General features: G+C 39.8%; 1 protein-coding gene across 1 annotated transcript in view; it reads right to left on the reverse strand.

The window, feature by feature from the left end:
* The window catches only part of DCLK1 (doublecortin like kinase 1), a 342,359-nt gene that overhangs the window by 54,739 nt on the left and 266,778 nt on the right, over positions 1-20,842 (reverse strand). The window contains exons 7-8 of the mRNA XM_081291475.1: positions 17,661-17,745; positions 14,284-14,392 (exon numbers count right to left, since the gene is read on the reverse strand). Coding sequence (XP_081147601.1) covers positions 14,284-14,392; positions 17,661-17,745 — 194 coding nt within the window. The remainder of the gene's footprint in view (positions 1-14,283; positions 14,393-17,660; positions 17,746-20,842) is intronic.

Raw genomic sequence — 20,842 nt, forward strand, 5'->3', positions numbered from 1 at the left:
GTTCAGGGACAGGGCTTATGTGAGAGTTCTGCTGGAGAACTCAGAGATGATATGCTCAAGGTGTGTTGAAAAGGGTACAATTATACCTGGAGCTTCCTGGGACCCCTGGGGCCCCTGTCTCATTTCATTGAAAGAAAATGGAAGTGACAATTACAATTACCTCACTTTTCCAGAGCATAAAATTAGGATTCTCAGTTCTTGGAGTCTCTGTTTCCCCTAAAGCCTAACCAACACTGCCCCTCCTCTGTGATGGGTGTGGAGGGAGGGTTTAGTCATAGGTGCCACCTTTGACTAGGTTCCTATTGTGTCCACATTTCTAAGGTACCACGGTGGAGAACCTAAGGACACGGCTATTGTAGAAGGACAAAGTGCATGCTTAACTATCAAATAAACCATGACTTCAAAAGCACTCTGCTTTCATTTCTGGTGCAAAACTAAGCTTACCTCTTTACCTACAGATAAAGGCTATTATGTATGCAAGGAGAATGAGGTTGATGAAGAACAAAATTGTAAAATAGGGTTTTACAATCTTTGGTATGGTGAACTAAGTGTGATTTCCTAGTTACGTGCTTAGAACAAGAAAGTGATTTTTTTCCCTACAGACAAATTTAAGAGGCCAGGTGTTAAAAATGCTTTTCAAGGGCATTTTAGAAACTATTCATGTCTATTACCTCCAAAAATGCTTCTCCTACTACATTAGCAGGCCCCTGAATAGTGCTAGCTTACAGAAAACACTGAATAGATATTAAATTGTAATGATTGTATCTGGTGAATAAAACCAGAATAATTACTTTGAGGCCCCGTCTCTCTACTAGAGAGCTTTGGGGTTCAGATGGGAGGGAGTAAAACCCTTTGCTTGAGGGTGGTCCTCCTGCAGAGATGTGGGTGTTCAGGGGGATTACACACTGCCTGAATTCCACAAGGATTGGATTTAGAAGGTCAAGGATGTTTCTCCCACGTTGCCATGTGGATTTTTCAACAATGAATCTGCCATGGCTGAGCAGAGAGGCTATGATAGAGGAAGATGTGAACCAGGCCTCAGCTGAGTACAGGGCCCTGGATACTGGACATTTCCTCCATAGACTTCAGACCGTCAGCAAAGTCATGGGGTGAATGTGAAGAAGAACTTCAGAAAGAGGTAAAACACAATAGCTAACATTAGAAATTATAAGTGTGCTAGCAAACAGAAATATGTAAGTGAAATTATTCAGCTATCCAGGGCTTCCTCATACCGTGGAAGACCCAGGTCTTATAAGACCACAGGGTCCTTTTCAGAAGCCTTTTTTTTATGAGGCTTCTAAGGAGTTTGAGAGTTTCTTAGGAGGAAAACTAGAAGCCTAAAGGTTTCTGGATTCTGATTTTCGTAATCACACAAACACACACAAAAATTAATGATAGAGTAAACCCAAGATAAGAATCCATGAGCAATTTCCTCTCAGGTTTAACAAGTTTCATTTGATAACAGAGGAATCTAGACTTGGATACTCTGCTTCCATCTCCACCAGCAATCCCAGGCAGGAACAAACAGCAAGGATGGAGTTTTGCAGGGCTAAAAAGTAAAATTGGTAAGAAGTGTGTGTGTGTGTGTGTGTGTGTGTGTGTGTGTGTGTGTCTTAGCTTTGTAATTGTCAAGTTTACCATTTGATCCTCATTTTCTTTAAATGTTAAAGTACTCTGGGCCAAGGGCTGGTGTGGGATCTGGGAAGGCTGAATTTTCCTTTATAGCCATATAGGCAAGGAGCAGTATCCCCAGTGAGCAGGTGGGTGGATTGGCTCTCAGGAGGCTAAGACAGCAGTCTCTGTCCTGAGCCTACATCTTCAGGGAAAATGAGAGAAACTACGGGCTAGGTGGCCCCAGGGCTTACAAGGAAAAAGGACCTGTGGCTTTCCTACCAATATCTTTTGTAATAGGATTAAACATTCTATTCAATTTACACAAATTTTATATCAGAGAATGAGTCCCATGGAGGACCACCAAGATTAATATTGCAACTTTTCTCTCTTGATTCCTTGAGGATAGAACTACAAAGTCATATAATAAAATCCTTAGTTCCCAGAAGTACATGTTTATAGGAAAGTAGCTTGTCTGCAAAACGAGCCTTAAAACAGGTGTTAGGACTTAATGTAAACCATAAGAACAGAAACATAAGTGCTCCCTTTAAGTGAAAGCACTTGGCAAGAAAGAAAACCTTAAATAATGTCTTTGCTTCCCTTCAGACCCTGACCTCTGAGGACTGCTGAGACTGCAATTATTCAGCAACAAGCACGGATCTACAGGGGATTCAGAGATGAGCAAGATTTGCTCCTTGTCCTCAAGGTGTCTACCATTGGAAAAGAACACTAACTACCTGGCTTGCTGGTGACAATACAGGCCATTTGCTTGTTTGTTCCTGAAATTCTATTCTTGACACCTCACAGACCCCCCTCTGCCACAACAAAGGCAGTAGCAGCAGAAATTTTTGTTTTTCTCCTTGTCACTTAGAAAGGTCATCTTCCCAGTTAGAGTGACCCATGGTTAGAACCTGCACTACTGGAAGGAAATTCCTGAATTTTGCAAATTTCCAAATTTTGAACGGAAGCTAGCTTTTTATGTGCATGCTCCAAACAATTGGAAGAAAGTCGTCTGGTTCAGCATAGCAAATTCTTCCTCCCATTTCCTCCTCACCTAGGGAGGGTAGCAGAATGTTTGTCAAAAGGGGATTGGCGGGGCTGGGAATGTGGCTCAGGCGGTAGCGCGCTCTGGCATGCGTGTGGCCCGGGTTCGATCCTCAGCACCACATACCAACAAGGATGTTGTGTCCGCCGAGAACTAAAAAATAAATATTAAAGGAATCCGCCACTAATCCAGCCAAGGTGAAGGGAGTCCAGCACGACTTCAGCGCGAGCAGTAAGGACGCAGCCTGAGCTGCCCGGCTCCCTCGGCCCCTTCTCCCTCTCATCTCCGCCTCTCCGCCTTGCTTCTTTCTCCCCAGCTGTCTCTACTCCCAAGCTCAGTCTCTAAATTTAGATCTCAATTTCTTTCCCCCACCCCGCCCGCTCTCCTGCGCGGACCGCGCGGCCCTGAGGCGCCGCCTCCCCTCCCCCAACCCGAACCCCCTCCCCGGGGGTCCCGAAGGCCGCCGCCGCTGCCGCCGCTGCCTCCCACGGAGCACCATAGAGCAGACTCTTCACCGCGCGATTGAGCTGCCGAATTATATGAAACAGCTGATAAGATGAGCGACAATTTAAAATCCAAGTGATCCGAGAACACGCACTGAGCTCTGGCCCGCTGAATTCAAACTCCCGGTCACCTGCTTCCCGCAGACAAACAGCTATGACTCGGCATTAATTCATCCCGCTGAAACAACTGGTCAGCCCTTCTCATCATACGAAGGTAAATGCCTACCGAGCCTTCATAAGTAGTGGCCACAGGTGTGAAACGTGGCTTGGGAGAGAAGGACCCACCCGTTGAATTGGTCGCCCGGCAAAGGGAAACAACGTCATCAGACTGCTGGAGAGGAGATAACTTCTTTGAAACAGGGGTGTGATCCCATAGCCTTCCTCTCCACACATCGGGAAAACTCAAGGGCCCCTCCCAGCTCTCCCATAAGGGCCCCTCCCAGCTCTCCCGTGAGTGCTACAGCCAGCCCGAGGGAATCAGAGGTGGTGCAGGTCCCGCGGAGCTAAACTACCGCTCCCACCAGGGCTGACTTCTGAGGTTTCTTGCACCAGCTACGGGGAAGTGGATACTGGAGGGCAAGTAAAATCCGCTGAGGATTCTCAGCCCCAAACGCTACAAGCTTAGGGTCTGAGGGAATGGCAAACTGGAAGAGTGTGCCCAGTCGTTCATGAAAACAGGGCTCCCGGGAGCAGCAGACTTGGCGTGTAGCCAGTATTGTGGTGAGAGGGGCCTGGCTAGAGAAAAAGTGGGAAGTGAATAGACACATGAGGAGGCCCTAGACACTCAGGATTGGAGACTCGCCCAGTCTTGGAGGAGCTGCTGCACAGTGATTGGTTCCCGCGTATGGACAGGAGAAACTTGACCTGGTGGGCACAGCGCCATCTACTGGAAGAGAAGCTAATCAAACTCTAAGACTGCATTTATTAGGTTTTTTTTTTTTCTTTTTTTTTCTGATTTGGGTTTTTCTTTCATTTTCATTTTTTTCTTTCTTGTTGTTTTATTAATTTTTTTTTACGAAATTTTTTTTTAATTTTTTTTTCTACTAATTTCAATTTAAATTTTTTTTAACTATTATTATTATTTTATTTTTTATTTTTTTATTATTTTTTAATTGTTCTCTTTTTTAGTTCCTATTCTTTTTCTTCTTTAGTCTTTTCATTTTTCTTATCCCCCCTTTTTCCTTGAATTCTACCTGCCTACTCTCATTCTCTTTAGAGACTTCTTCCCTTCCCTTCAAATACCTTTCCTCCCAAGCATCAAATTAATTTATAGGAGTAAACTGTAACTCAGCAGTCAAACAGAACAAGAAGCAACATGAGCAGCTTCAAAAAACAAGGAAGAAAAGGAGTACAAACAATGCAGGACAGCCTAAATATTCAGGAGGACCTAGAGTCATCAGAAAAATGGTCATATAAAGAACTCAAGGAACACCTAAGACAGATGGAATGGAACCTTAAAGAGGATACAAGACAGCAAATTCAAGCAGCGAAAGAACACATTGAGAATGCATTCCATAAACAGATAAAAGAAGAAGTTAAGCATCTTTATCAGGAGATAGAGATTATAAAAAATAATCAAACAATAATTCTAGAAATGAAGGAAACGATAAACCAAATTAAAATCTCAATTGAGAGTATCACTAACAGAGTGGAGCAAGTAGAAACCAGAACGTCAGATAATGAAGACAAAATATACCATCTTGAAAAGAGTCTAGCCAACTCAGAAAGGCTGGTAAAAAATCACGAGAAAAACATCCAAGAGTTATGCGATAACATGAAGAAACCAAAGATACGAGTCATCGGGATAGAAGAAGGTACAGAGATTCAAACCAAGGGAATGAGAAAACTGCTGGATGAAATAATTACAGAAAACTTTCCAGAAATAAAAAAGGAAACAGATATACAAATTGAAGATGCATACAGGACACTGAGCACACAAAATCACAGTAGACCAACGCCAAGACACATTGTTATGAAGATATCCAATATACAGAACAAAGAGAAAATATTAAAAGCTACAAGAGAAAGGAGACAGATTACATTTAGGGGTAAACCAATACGGTTAACCACGGATTTTTCATCACAGACACTGAAAGCAAGAAGGTCATGGAACAATGTATTTCAAACACTGAAAGACAATGGATGCCAACCAAGAATTCTGTATCCAGCAAAATTAAGCTTCAGGTATGACAACGAAATAAAAATCTTTCATGATAAACAAAAATTAAAAGAATTTGCAGCCAGAAAACCAGCATTGCAAAGCATTTTGGGCAAAACACTACAAGAAGAAGAAATGAAAAACAACAACCAAAACCATCAGTGGGAAGTGCCTCAGTAAAGACAGAGGGTGAGGGGAAAGACAATCATGGAGAAACAAACTAAAATTTTTTTAAAAAAAGGATAAACAATCAAACATGGATGGAAGTTCAAACCACATATCAATAGTAACTCTGAATGTTAATGGCTTAAACTCTCCAATAAAGCGACATAGGCTGGTATCATGGATTAAAAAAATAAATCCAACAATATGCTGCCTCCAGGAGACACATCTGATTGGAAAAGACATACACAGGCTGAAGGTGAAAGGATGGGAAAAAATATACCACGCACACGGTCCTCGCAAGCAAGCAGGGGTGGCCATCCTCATATCGAATAAAATCGACTTCAAGACTAAGTTAATCAAAAGGGATAAAGAAGGTCATTATATACTGTTAAAAGGATCCATTCACCAACAAGACATAACAATTATCAATATTTACGCACCAAATAATGGTGCTGCGACATTCATAAAACAAATTCTCCTAAATTCAAGAATCAAATAGACCACAACACAATAATTATGGGAGACTTCAACACACCTCTCTCACCATTGGACAGATCCTCCAAACAAAAGTTAAATAAAGAAACTATAGAACTCAATACCACAATCAATAACCTAGACTTAACTGACATATATAGAATATATCAACCATCATCAAATGGATATACTTTCTTCTCAGCAGCACATGGATCTTTCTCAAAAATAGACCATATATTATGCCATAGGGCAACCCTCAGTAAATATAAAGGGGTGGAGATAATACCATGCATTTTATCTGATCATAATGGAATGAAACTGGAAATCAATGATAAAAGAAGGAAGAAAAAACCCTACATTACATGGAAAATGAACAATATGTTACTGAATGATCAATGGGTTACAGAAGACATAAAGGAGGAAATCAAAAAATTCTTAGAGATAAATGAAAATACAGACACAACATATCGGAATCTATGGGACACAATGAAAGCAGTTTTAAGAGGAAAGTTCATCGCCTGGGGGTCATTCCTCAAAAAAAGAAGAAACCAACAAATAAATGAGCTCACACTTCATCTCAAAGCCCTAGAAAAGGAAGAACAAAACAACAGCAAGTGTAGCAGAAGGCAAGAAATAATTAAAATCAGAGCGGAAATCAATGAAATTGAAACAAAAGAAACTATTGAAAAAATTAACAAAACTAAAAGTTGGTTCTTCGAAAAAATAAATAAGATTGACACACCTTTAGCCATGCTAACGAAGAGAAGAAGAGAGAGAACTCAAATTACTAACATACGGGATGAAAAAGGCAATATCACAACAGATGCTACAGAAATACAGAAGACAATTAGAAATTATTTTGAAAACCTATATTCCAATAAAATAGAAGATAGTGAAGACATCGATAAATTTCTTAAGTCATATGATTTTCCTAAACTGAGTCAGGAGGATACACACAATCTGAACAGACCAATATCAATGGATGAAATTGAAGAAGCCATCAAAAGACTACCAACCAAGAAAAGCCCAGGACCGGATGGGTATACAGCGGAGTTTTACAAAACCTTTAAAGAAGAATTAATACCAATACTTTTCAAGTTATTTCAGGAAATAGAAAAAGAGGGAGCTCTTCCAAATTCATTCTATGAGGCCAACATCACCCTGATCCCGAAACCAGACAAAGACACCTCAAAGAAAGAAAACTACAGACCAATATCTCTAATGAACCTAGATGCAAAAATCCTCAATAAAATTCTGGCAAATCGAATACAAAAACACATCAAAAAAATAGTGCACCATGATCAAGTAGGATTCATCCCTGGGATGCAAGGATGGTTCAACATACGGAAATCAATAAATGTTATTCACCACATCAATAGACTTAAAGATAAGAACCATATGATCATCTCGATAGATGCAGAGAAAGCATTCGATAAAGTACAGCATGCCTTTATGTTCAAAACATTAGAAAAACTAGGGATAACAGGATCTTACCTTGACATTGTAAAAGCTATCTATGCCAAGCCTCAGGCTAGCATCATTCTGAATGGACAAAAGTTGAAGGCATTCCCTCTAAAATCCGGAACAAGACAGGGATGCCCTCTATCTCCACTTCTATTCAATATAGTTCTTGAAACACTGGCCAGAGCAATTAGACAGACGAAAGAAATTAAAGGCATAAAAATAGGAAAAGAAGAACTTAAATTATCACTATTTGCAGATGACATGATTCTATACCTAGAAGACCCAAAAGGGTCTACAAAGAAACTACTAGAACTAATAAATGAATTCAGCAAAGTGGCAGGATATAAAATCAACACGCATAAATCAAAGGCATTTCTGTATATCAGCGACAAAACTTCTGAAATGGAAATGAGGAAAAACACTCCATTCACAATATCCTCAAAAAAAAAATAAAATACTTGGGAATCAACCTAACAAAAGAGGTGAAAGATCTATACAATGAAAACTACAGAACCCTAAAGAGAGAAGTAGAAGAAGATCTTAGAAGATGGAAAAATATACCCTGTTCATGGATAGGCAGAACTAACATCATCAAAATGGCAATATTACCAAAAGTTCTCTATAGATTTAATGCAATGCCAATCAAAATCCCAACGGCATTTCTTGTAGAAATAGATAAAGCAATCATGAAATTCATATGGAAAAATAAAAGACCCAGAATAGCAAAAGCAATTCTAAGCAGAAAGTGTGAATCAGGCGGTATAGCGATACCAGATTTCAAACTATATTACAGAGCAATAGTGACAAAAACAGCATGGTACTGGTACCAAAACAGGCGGGTGGATCAATGGTATAAAATAGAGGACACAGAGACTAATCCACAAAGTTACAACTATCTTATATTTGATAAAGGGGCTATAAGCATGCAATGGAGGAAGGATAGCATCTTCAACAAATGGTGTTGGGAAAACTGGAAATCCATATGCAACAAAATGAAACTGAATCCCTTTCTCTCGCCATGCACAAAAGTTAACTCAAAATGGATCAAGGAGCTTGATATCAAATCAGAAACTCTGCGCCTGATAGAAGATAAAGTTGGCTCCGATCTACAGATTGTGGGGTCGGGCTCCAAATTTCTTAATAGGACACCCATAGCACAAGAGTTAACAACTAGAATCAACAAATGGGACTTAATTAAACTTAAAAGTTTTTTCTCAGCAAAAGAAACAATAAGAGAGGTAAATAGGGAGCCTACATCCTGGGAACAAATTTTTACGCCTCACACTTCAGATAGAGCCCTAATATCCAGAGTATACAAAGAACTCAAAAAATTAGACAATAAGATAACAAATAACCCAATCAACAAATGGGCCAAGGACCTGAACAGACACTTCTCAGAGGAGGATATACAATCAATCAACAAGTACATGAAAAAATGCTCACCATCTCTAGCAGTCAGAGAAATGCAAATCAAAACCACCCTAAGATACCATCTCACTCCAGTAAGATTGGCAGCCACTATGAAGTCAAACAACAACAAGTGCTGGCGAGGATGTGGAGAAAAGGGTACACTTGTACATTGCTCGTGGGACTGCAAATTGGTGCGGCCAATTTGGAAAGCAGTTTGGAGATTCCTGGGAAAGCTGGGAATGGAACCACCATTTGACCCTGCTATTGCCCTTCTTGGACTATTCCCTGAAGACCTTAAAAGAGCATGCTACAGGGACACTGCCACATCGATGTTCATAGCAGCACAATTCACAATAGCTAGACTGTGGAACCAACCCAGATGCCCTTCAATAGATGAATGGATAAAAAAAATGTGGCATCTATACACAATGGAGTACTATGCAGCAATAAAAAATGACAAAATCATAGAATTTTCAGGGAAATGGATGGCACTAGAGCAGATTATGCTTAGTGAAGCTAGCCAAACCCTAAAAAACAAATACCAAATGTCTTCTTTGATATAATGAGAGCAACTATAAACAGAGCAGGGAGGAAGAGTAGGAAGAAAAGATTAACATTAAACAGAGACTTGAGATGGGAGGGAAAGGGAGAGAAAAGGGAAATTGCTTGGAAATGAAGGGAGACCCTCATTGCTAAACAAAATTACATATAAGAGGTGTGAGGGGAATGGGAAAATAAACAAAGGGAGAAATGAATTACAGTAGATGGGGTAGAGAGAGAAGTTGGGAGGGGAGGGAGGGGAGGGGGGATAGTAGGGGATAGGAAAGGTAGCAGAATACAACAATTACTATTAGGGCATTATGTAAAATTGTGGATGTGTAACTGACGTGATTCTGCAATCTGCATTTGGGGTAAAATTGGGGGTTCATAACCCACTTCAATCTAATGTATGAAATATAATATGTCAAGAGCTTTGTAATGTTGTGAACAACCAATAAAAAAATAAATAAATAAGTAAATAAATTGTTACTTACACAAATAAAAAAAATAAATAAATAAATATTTAAAAAAATTCTTAAAAAAAAAGGGGATCGGCTATCATGCGGTACTCTAGACTAATGCGGTTTTCCTTGTTATTCGCTGTGTTTTGAAAAATGTTGAAAAGCTTATGTGTCAAAGAAAACACAGCTTCCCAAGCGCTCCTCTACCATAGCATTTATTTAATTTCGCAGCAATACTTTGCACATGGCTAAGTTTCCAAGGACACAGGCTGTGCTTTGTCTCTCTGTAGCCCAGAAATGCCCAGCAGGTCCTGAATTCCCAAGAGCTCTGCACTTGTTGGTTGATTTATGGAAACTCTAGAAGGTGGTGGCAGTTACTAGAGTGATTGGAAGATACCATCTCACCCTCAATAGGATGGGTCAACAAATTGTTCACCAAGTTTGTCCTCATAGAGCTCCATCTCCTCTGCAAGGAGGTAACTACCAGTAGCAGAGAACTAAGCATCCCATCTCTGGAAGAGAATTTTCATTTTCAAAGTTGACCAAGAGACCAAGAGCCTCATGGTTATCAGGTGCCAGAGCATACTCAGGCAGGAAAGAAGGAAGAAAAATAAATAGCTGGTCCAGAGATGTCTAAGCATCTTCACCTGACTTGTCCTCCCAGTCCCCATTCTTAAGGGCATGCCTTCTGATTCTGGGTGCACAGTTCTTGTAGTTCTTGAAAATTCTGTAGTTTTTCTAAGTGGGTGCTTGTTCCAGTGGGTTACAGTCAGCTAATGTTCATCTCTAAACTATCAGTTTTATTGTGCAATTCTTTAGGTTTATGGATGGAGCAGGGAGAGCTGGAAGCATCAACACTAAGGATTTTAATGCAGCTCATTAAAAAAAAAACACTAAAGGGCTGGGGTTGTGGCTCAATGGTAGAGTACTCGCCTTGAGCATGCATGAGGCACTGGGTTCAATCCTCAGCACCACATTAAAAAAATAAAGGTATTGTATCCACCTACAACTAAACACACACACACACATATGTAGATATATGTATATTAAAGTCAACTAAAAATGCAAGCAGTGGAGGTGGGCAGAGAGCCACCTGGGACACCACCTTTGCTCGAGACTGCATTACTCTTACTCTTGACATGCATGGTAATTAGTCCACACAAAGCCAGGGCAATTAGAAATGAAGGGCATTTCCTAGCAAGTCCTTTATTCATGGTCTGACTTCTATGAGTACTTTTGCTGTGACTTATCTCAATGGACTCAAAATGCCCCACAAAGCAGCTTCAAAATAGAGCATGTTTCTCCTAGCTGAACTCCCAGTCCACTAACTTCCTTTGTCATGTCTGAGGAGCCCCTGAGGCCACTTGAAAAATTATTCCTGGGGCACAAGCAGAAATCTCACTGGACTTAGCAGCAGAGCATTGATTCACTGGCACAGGACCACAAAAGGAAACAGGACCAGTGTGACCCCGTTACTGTATCCATTGTTGTAGAAAAATCATGCCTGTGACAGCATATTATTAACAGTGGAAGAACATAGTTGCTCTTATTAATACATATTCATCCCTAGAAATATGGCAGAACACACCCGCAAGCAATGTGTGCCATTCACAACATTCTTAGCTTGCTTTTATTTTCTTGGACCTCTGGAAAATATTAAAAGAATCTTTCATGATACCTCTGGGGAGAGAGGACACATGCCATATGTCCTTGTTCAGCAGGAGCTGAATACTAACACTTTTGGAGCAATCTGGTATTTAGGCTCTGAAGTTTCATACAATGAGGCCCAAGATGTGAACTTGTGCAAAATGAATACAATCCAAGTTAGAAAGAAACAAATTAATTCTGGAAAGAGAAATGATACTTCTCCAGTGTGGGAAGACAGGAACTGTAGGATAAGATGTCATCCCAATCCATGGACTAGCTAGGAGAAAAACGGCACATTGCTGCCATGTCAGACAACAGATGACAAGCACGGGCAAACAACCAGACACCCCACAGTGAAAGGCCACGGCAATCTGCTAGACATGGGATTTTCTGTTGTAGCAAAAATCATGTTAAAAGGGCTGGATTTACTATCAGTGAAAGTATCAATGAAATATAAAATGATATAAACATGTCCACACACCTCCACCCACCACCTTAGGGTTAGTTTTCCTGAGTTCATTCTCTATCTTATTTGCACAGGGCTAAATGCAATGCATGTAATTTTGGCTCAGTTATGTGTCCTGTGGGGAATTCATCAGAAGCAGTGGAGTTGAAGCTAAAAGTGTGGGTTTGGGAGTAGAGCCTTCTTAACTATTGAGCTATTAAGTATTATTAGCTAAGTGACCTTAGACATTTAACTCCTCCAGTTTTTCTTCTATAAAAATGGGCACAACAATACTGGTATTATGGGATCATTATGATGATTACATGAGATGTCATAAGTTAAGGGTCTCATAGATAGCTTATGCTCACTAAACAGTGGTTGCTCCTGTCTTAGCAGGTGTGAGACCCAGTAAAGTAATGGGATTTTTTTAATAATGGCAGGACACACTGCAAATATTATATTCAAGGCTCAATGTCTTCTTCTAAATCATGTGTAAGAAGCCGATGATGTATACTTTGGCAATTTACAAGAGATTCTGGCCAAACGTCATAAAATGTCACCCTATCAGTCAATATTTACTGAGTACCTCTTTCTGAAGTAAGCATTGGATGAGGTGCTTAAGGACAAGTAGTTTGACTCAATAAATTCAAAAAATTCATATTTAAGACATTATTCTCAGAATCCTTAGCACAGTTGTATTTTGAAGTTTCTATTGCTTAGAAATTTGAGGCTCATGCTTAATGTGTTCTCTTTCTTTCAGTCCCAAAAGCTCCATTTTGAGTTCTCCAAGCTTTAGTGAAATATCAGGTATGGTCAGGTCAGGCCAAACATGGCCAGGGGGCTAGCTGTGAACATTTTCAGGTAAGTAGTCATGGGCACACCTGCAGGCATGGTCTGAAGGTTGCATGGGGAGGGAAGAGGCAGCGATAGAGACTCCTGGCTCACAATGAGGTGATATTTTCTATATCTGACAGTAAGGCAATGAATGGTGAAGCTCTGTGATAAGGGCAAAAGGGGAAAAAGTGACATGGCAGAATCCACTAAAGGGATTTTCAATCTACTGATCATCCCTGCTCTTCCCTCATGGAGAGTGACTGCTATCATGGGTGATTGTCTCTGTTGCAAATGTTCTCATCCAGCTGACATGTTGGAGTGGAGCAAAATTTGAGAGCAATTGCATGAGGGTAGCTTAATGAAGACTCTGCTATCTTGGTTGGAGAAGCATCCTCCAGGAAGTGTCAAGGGGAAGAGGGAGCACATGGTATGTAAGTGGATATTGGCCAAAGTAGAACCCTCAGGATGCGAGGCCTTATGTAGACTTCCATCTCTAATGTGGTATGGACCTGTGCTTCTAAATTAAAACCCTTGGAGAAGAACCAGCTCTGGCTCTTCAGGAATAAATGCTTTCTCTGGTCTGAGGCATCTTCTCTGAGTGGTGGTATAACACAGAGGAGTGTGATTACAGTGTGGTGGTGAGGAACTGACTGGAAAGAGAGTCCTGTCTCATTGGGAGTAGAGAAGGGCAAGGGAGTCATGTGCATCCCAGACTAGGCCCCCAGAAACTTAGAGGACACACTCCTTCAAGGAATGAGGCAGGTGCCCCTTGACTTCTCAATACTCTGCTACACAGCTCTGAGAAGAAGCTGCAGGATAACCTGGATCTCTAAAACAAGCACGTGCCCAAGAACAGAAATCCAAATCTGATACTGAGCTGAGGGTTTGAGGGCACCTTGGTCTGTAATTTTATTAGTTGTTACTTTCCCATCTAGTAGCTACTAGCTACTGTCCTTGAGTATGTCATTAAGAATTCAGGGATAAATCCTTCACTTTAAACCCTTCCCCTTGGCCCAGAGTACCTGGATTATCCATTTTAATATATTTTAGTATATTAAGCACCATTTTTTTCTTGGCACCAACACAGGCATTTAAAGCTTTTCAAGGTTATTGTTATGTGCAATTTTATGATAGTACCCATTAGAGATTTAAACTGCATATAGGAATATTTTGACTTCTATGAAAAATGCCTCAAAAAGTACTGGGAAAAACTACTCAATATATATATTTTTTTAACAAAGTAGAAACTTACCTGAAAGATCTGGAAAAGTTTCACCCAGTACATTAAAAAAAATCAAAGTCCTTAATTCATAGTTAATTCACAGATCACCCCCAGAAATCACTACATTTTCAAGTTCATTGTTAAATAGTTTTTCTTTAATTTTTTTTTTTTTTTTTTTTTTTGCATCTGGGGTCGAGACATTAACTTATTCCATATGGGTCACAGACTATAGATAGAGATACAACCTGGGAAAATAATGCCAAATGTTTCCTTTCAAGTTTTACACAAGTGATATTCTTCTCACCTTTCTACACATTCCTTGACAACGGCAAAATTTCCATCTCCTATTGTCCTTCCGACTTTATATCGTTCTGTTATTGTGGCTGGAATCTGGAAGCCTTCCTCCAACACTTCTGAAAAGAATCATTAATATGTTTTTATTGGTAGAAAAGGGGACACAGATGTTGCACAAAGGGGACATTTAGAAGTATCATCTAATTAGAGTGGAACTGATTCAGACTCAATATGTCATTTTCTGTACGTGAGGCAACCGCTCCCTTCCTTCGCAGATGTTGTATATACTCAACAGTTTTCACTAAGACAAATGATAAACTAAAAGGAAACGTATGGGGTTCGCCTCCACCCGTGTAAGTACTTGCAGTGAGGATTCTGAGGAAGTTTCATTTTTTTTTTTTTAAACTTCATGCCAGTTTGATCAATAGCATTTACTCAATATCTGCTGAGCATGGAGAAATAATATTGCTCCATATGGCGCAGAGAAAAATGCAGTTCTGAAGGGTCTCTGGACTGACTGCTTGACATGGTACCAGCAGGAAAAACGCCTCCTGTTTGGACACTTGGTTTTACTACATCCTGAAATGGAGATCTAAGCATTGATTGCCACCCTTCCCCAGTATCAACGAGCAGGTTTTAAACAAATGTTCTTGCTAGCAACCTGCATAGCAGATGTTGAGTTGAAATTGCCCTATCTATTATGTCTGTGAACAGAACAGTTTTGTACTTTCAATTATGTTAGTGCCACTAACACAACGCATTTTCCCCCTGAAAATGCATTTTGAAATATTTTACAAATGCCTAATAATGCTTTAAATATCCAAGGCCATAAAACTAAATAAGCCATGCTTAGGTCACATAAATATACTGGATAACCTTTAACATGTTAGGGGTGTAAAAAGCCTTTTATAGCTGGGCTCTAAAATTTACATGCTTTAAAGTTATAAATCCTAGCTTTCCCCCAGGCATCTTGAATACAAAAAGGGATGGAAGCCTAGCAGGTTTTCTAAATGTGCTCCTCGTTTGACCTTAAGTGAGACTAAATATTTCTTCTCAAAATGAATTGCAAACCTTAGGTGGTGAGGGAGCTTTCTAGTAATTTTTGCATATCACATTTGGTTATTGTTGGGGAATGACAAACCATTGAAAGCCTACTTTAGGACCTTTATGCTGGTACCACTCTGGGCTTTAGAGTGGGTGGAATTTCTGGAAATCATCTAAATGTAGGACATTTGTAATCACTGCTGCTATTGCTGTGGATATTCATAAGCCTCTACATATCTTTATTGGTGAAGCTACTAGAAGCCATCTAGATGATCTCCAGAATAAAGTGAGGGCTGGAGCTAATGCCCTCTCCCTTATCCTGCCTGGGAAAGAAGCCATGATTTTGCCTATGAAGGAGTCAGTCTAGGGATTTTTTTTTTTTTTTTTTTGTCTATTCCATAGGAATGAAAGGAGATGGCTGAGGATGTTTTAAATTCACTGCAAAGCACCTGAATTTACAAAAAAAAAAAATCTCCCAATTGACAGCCTTGAAGCTGTTATAGTATTTTGGTAATAAAAGTGATCATCCTTGGCTATTGCGACAGGTTTGCCCTGTAGACAGGAAATGGAAAGAGATACGTTGACCCTCCCTTCCCATGGGAACATCCACAGGGCACCCATTCAAAGGCAGGGCTTGGGATTTTTTTTCCCTGATTATTGATAAAAGGTACTTTTTAGGCTTTTGGCCAAGAAGGCTCAGCCAAAGGCTTACTCAAAGACCATTTCATTTCATTAGGCAAATAAAACACATCAGAACAAAAGAGACTTCTAGGTGGCTGAGCTACAGACATGGTAGCGCCAAAAAGTCTGATTTTGCATGGTAGCCAGGAAATAATTCTGTATGTGTTTGTGTGTGTGTGTGTGTGTGTGTGTTTGTGTGTGGGTGTGTGAAATAAAGCAAGCTTTATGAAAAATACTTTAGAAAGATTCCCAACATAATAAAACCTAGAAATTAAATTGCAATGATGATTTAGAGTTCAGGTAAAAATATATATTGTTGTCTCTAGGGAAGAAAGACTGATGAAAAGGCTTGAGTATTTAAGAGAACAATGCCTTTCAGTTTCATTTAAATATAAAAAATTGCCATTTTACTTCCACTCAAAACAAGACTAATAAGAAATAAAAATGGGGCTTTTAGTTAACAAGATATAATACATTTTAAAAGCATATGCTGACTTTGCTTTTGTTAGAGAAAGTGGTGATTTTATTTTACTTTTTATGAAATATTATAAAAATATTATTGTCATAAGTCTTCATTTCCAAGACCCTTAGTTTCTCACACCTACATGTGCCTGAAGTAAATGATAATATGATTAGATCATTCTTAAGCAGTTGAAAGATACATCTCCCTCTTAGAGATTCACAACAAAATGTGTATATTAAAGACTGAGAAATACTAAAGTAGGAATATTTCATTTTAAAACTAGAATCTCAAAGTACTGAGATCTTCTCAGATATATTTCACCAGGAAGCTCAGAACCAGATTTGAGTTATGAATTATATTGAATTATATTGTCAGTCTATAAGGAAATGATGTAAATCCCAGAGTCTCACTCTCTTGTCACAATAAAAGTGCCTCCCCCACAGGGCATTTGAGGAAATACCAAGTAAGAGGAGCTGATTTTTTAAGAGTGGTTTGATCAGAACGCTTTTTTAAAAACACTTTTCCCTAGTCAATTTGAGCTGATAACAACCACAAGGGAGGAAATAGGTATGTATTTTACCATCCCATTTTACAGAAGAAGAACTATATTATGGACAGTTGAAGAGGCTTGCCCCAAACCATCCTGTGAGTTAGTGAAAAAGTTGATTCTGGGATCCAGGTCACTCGAGGACCTCACATTGAAAATCTAAAAACTGAATTAGCTTAACGGATAAAAAGTATTGTTTGCAATCATCTCTAATTCTTTCTGTAAAACCATGGTTTCATACATTGAGTTCACGTCCATGAGAGCACATCTGTGGCTGTAATAGTCAAGAGAGCCAATAGCCTCCAATGTATGAAAAGAGAACAGAGTTTGGGAACACAAGGGCAGCAGTTACCCTCTGTTATTTCCCAAGCAGGCAACAGCTGTCCTTCCTAGGAAATACCCACTCTCAGAGAAAGGGAAATGTGTCCAGCTGAGGCCAACTCTTCCCATTCTAAGGAGTCCATCCCAATCCCTTGTGGGAGCTGTGTTCCATCCCAGCCCCTTATCATTGACCCTCGAGAACTGCTTGGGTTGGTCCTTTTCCTTCTGCTTGAGCTGTTAACAGTTTTTCAGAGTTAATTCTGCCAACCCATTCCTCTGCCCCTATAAAAGCTGGGCCTTCTCCTCAGATACCAAGTCCCAAGCTCATCACCTTCCCCAGGGCCATCGTTCTCATCCATTGAGCTGCAGACTTTGGTGGATGCCAGTGAAGTAGAAGAGCCACCATGCTGAGAGCTCTGCAAGGGAACAAAACAGAAGATAAAAACACTGGGTCAGAGGGACCGATCTCCACATGCTGCACCCAGCCCAGAATCTCAGGAGAGAGCTTCACCTACGCTCAGGGAGGTTTGGTCTTCACATTTGGAACACAGGACCACACCTCCCCCGCCCCCATTGTGTTGACTAATCAGGCTTATCATTGTAAACCTGGAGGGTCCAAGACTTCTTTCTTTTTTCTCAAAATTATCATCCTTTAGCTCACAGTTTGGGTTTGGCAGATATTAAGCATCTCACCTCAGTCTTACACAGTCTGGTGGCAAATGGGATTAAATATAATACCATTCTGATTGTATCCACTGTTTTTTCTATTCTTACAATAGGAAAAAAAACTCTTCAGTTTTTAAATGAAATATCCTAAAATAAAATAAAATAATAAAGATTTCAGGCTACTGTGACTTTAGGAGAAAGGCAAAAGAGTGGGGTTTGTTAATTCCATTTTGAGATAAAGACACAAGCCTTAAATAGGTGATCAGTTTGTTCAATATACATACTATGTCTGAGGTTAAAAACAAGAATAAAAACCTAGGCCTGGTGATTCCCTTGTAGTTTTGATGGGTTTTGACCAAGGCCCCTGAAAGCAAGCAGGGTAACAATCATATTAGAGAGCTCAAGACAAAATAAAACCAGGTATTGAATATTAGGATTGGCTAGGGGGCAGTGCTTTAACAGTGAATGTTTCCATCTCTGTCTCTATTCCTTTCACATTGCCATGCTATTTCTAAATAGTGAATACAGCTCGTCCTAAATGATCTTCCTTCTGTTTCCCTGGGTTTATCCACTTGATTGGCCTGATGGGAGCAGGAGGCGGTGAGGGGGCGGCTTTGGCTCATGGTGCCGGCTGTCTGTGGAGCAGAGAGAAGGGAAAGAGCATCTGTAGTTGAATTGATTTGAAGAGGGGACAAGAAGCAAACTTGACCTACTTTTCCTCTGTTTACCTGCTTCCCTTCAACCTCCTCCCCCTTCCATCCAGCCTTAATTGTACACAAAATAAAGGGTTAAGAGAGGGTTTATATAGTCCATTATACCCAAATGTCTCCTGCAGAGTAAATTAAATAATTTTAGTTTTCATAGAAGAGATTGATGTAGTTGAGGAAATGCTACCTAAATCATTGAGGGGCCATCTGAATCAAGCACCACAAAATATTCTCCCGAGTGTGAGAAAGATGAGCAATCCCATGGAATGAGTTCATCAACACTGACAGTTGACATGATTGGGATGAAATTTAATAATTAACATGCCTCTGTTTCCCTATAGAATATTCTAGAATTTTTGTCATGACTCATATACATCCCTAAGTATCATAAAATTTGTATGCTATGCCCCTTATTTTCCAGGATCATCAAAATCCCCCATCAATAAGCCTGATGACTTGAACTGGTTTCTTTTTTAACCATCTTCTCTCATCCAGCTTCCCTGGGTGAACGGTAGCACCAATTTGGCATATGTTCGGCTAGAAAGAGAATTCAGATCCTAGCCTCAAAACAGTTTGTTTTAGTGTGACACTCACTGTGGATTCATAACCCATTTTGTCGGAGGGACTGTAAACATACAAGCTTCTACGCCATGCTCTGCTGACTTCCATGAATGTCTGTTTCTGAAAACCTTGAATTTATATTACTGGGACAGGAGGTTGAGACAAGGCACATTTAGTATGTTGATTACTGGGGAAAATAAACATTAACATGACCACATTTGAGGGGAAGGTATGTGTTTTCCAGAACAGTGAGATCCTTTATCTCCCGGTGTCACTGCAGATCACAAAAACACTCATGATATGTCTAGCATGGAGGCCTTCTCTTCTGGGCTCTCTGCTCCTTGAATTTCTCCCAGCGGCATCACAAATGGTGTTTAATTATGTAGACACATTGTGGGTTGGGGTGGCAGGTGCTGCCTTGTCATGCAGTGTTTTAAATTTTAGAATACAAAGACACATTCTTTCATCAAGCACCCAAAACTAACAGACCAGTAGTGTGTTTCCTAGCAAATATGCCCACGATTTATATACTCAGTTCCAAAAACTTGTTCTTTTAATAAGTACATCAGGTACTCAGTACACAACTCTGACCCAAAGTACATGAAAACATCTTTTAAACTGTAGCATTTTATAAATGTATTGTTCACTAAACTGCCTTATCACCCAATGAACCCAGTGAATTTCACTTTCAACAGTACCACCCAATGTTGGTTGCCCTGAATGCTTGCCACTATGCCAGCTGTGTTTTCTCTGCCACATGAATAAAAAAAATCCCTCAATGTTTTTAGCTTCTGTTTAGGAAAAAAAAAAAGTAGAGTTAACACAAGTTTGTTTATGTTGACAATTGCTTATTTTCAACTTTAGTTGTGAGCTTTTGAAAATGAACCCTGGGTCATTTCAGATTTCCTACTGTCTGAAGGCAGCAGATGACTGACAGCTTCCAGAGAAAAATGTATTTACTTATACCCGGAGTACTCTGGAAAGTTCCTGTTTTGATTATTGGGATCAAATAGAGTAAAATACCTTTATTAAACTTCTAATGGTCTTATTTCTTCTTTTTCCCAGGGAAGGTGGTGAATACTACATGCTTTTCCAAGATGATAACCATGACCATTTATGGGTTTGAAGAAGTTGAGGGACTGGAATGGACCTTAAATATTATCTATTCCACCCCACTTCCATCCATAGGTCAAATTCTCCACTACAGAGAATTCAGTTGGGTAGTCAGACATTACAGTACTGTCAAAAATTACAGTACTGAACTTGTTACCCGCAGTGGCAACCCTGCATTATTAATATGAGACAAAGTAGAAGTTCTTTAAGTAACATTAAAATCATGTCCCTCCTTCATTTTCCATTGATGGTTCTGTCTTTTATCTTTAGAGCCAGCCAGTACAAATCCAATCCATTTTCATATGACAGTGCTGCAGGTATTCAGAGCAGCCATGGACTTCTGGGTCTATTCTCTCAATTTGCATATTTCCAGCTTCTCTGGATGTTCATATTGTGACAGAGCTCCAAGACTCCTTCACCTTCCTGTAGACACACTCCAGCACTCTTTAAAGCTGATGCTTAAAAT

Source organism: Spermophilus citellus (genome assembly GCF_964194105.1).
Source record: "Spermophilus citellus genome assembly, chromosome: 1".
NCBI classification, from domain to species: Eukaryota; Metazoa; Chordata; class Mammalia; order Rodentia; family Sciuridae; genus Spermophilus; species Spermophilus citellus.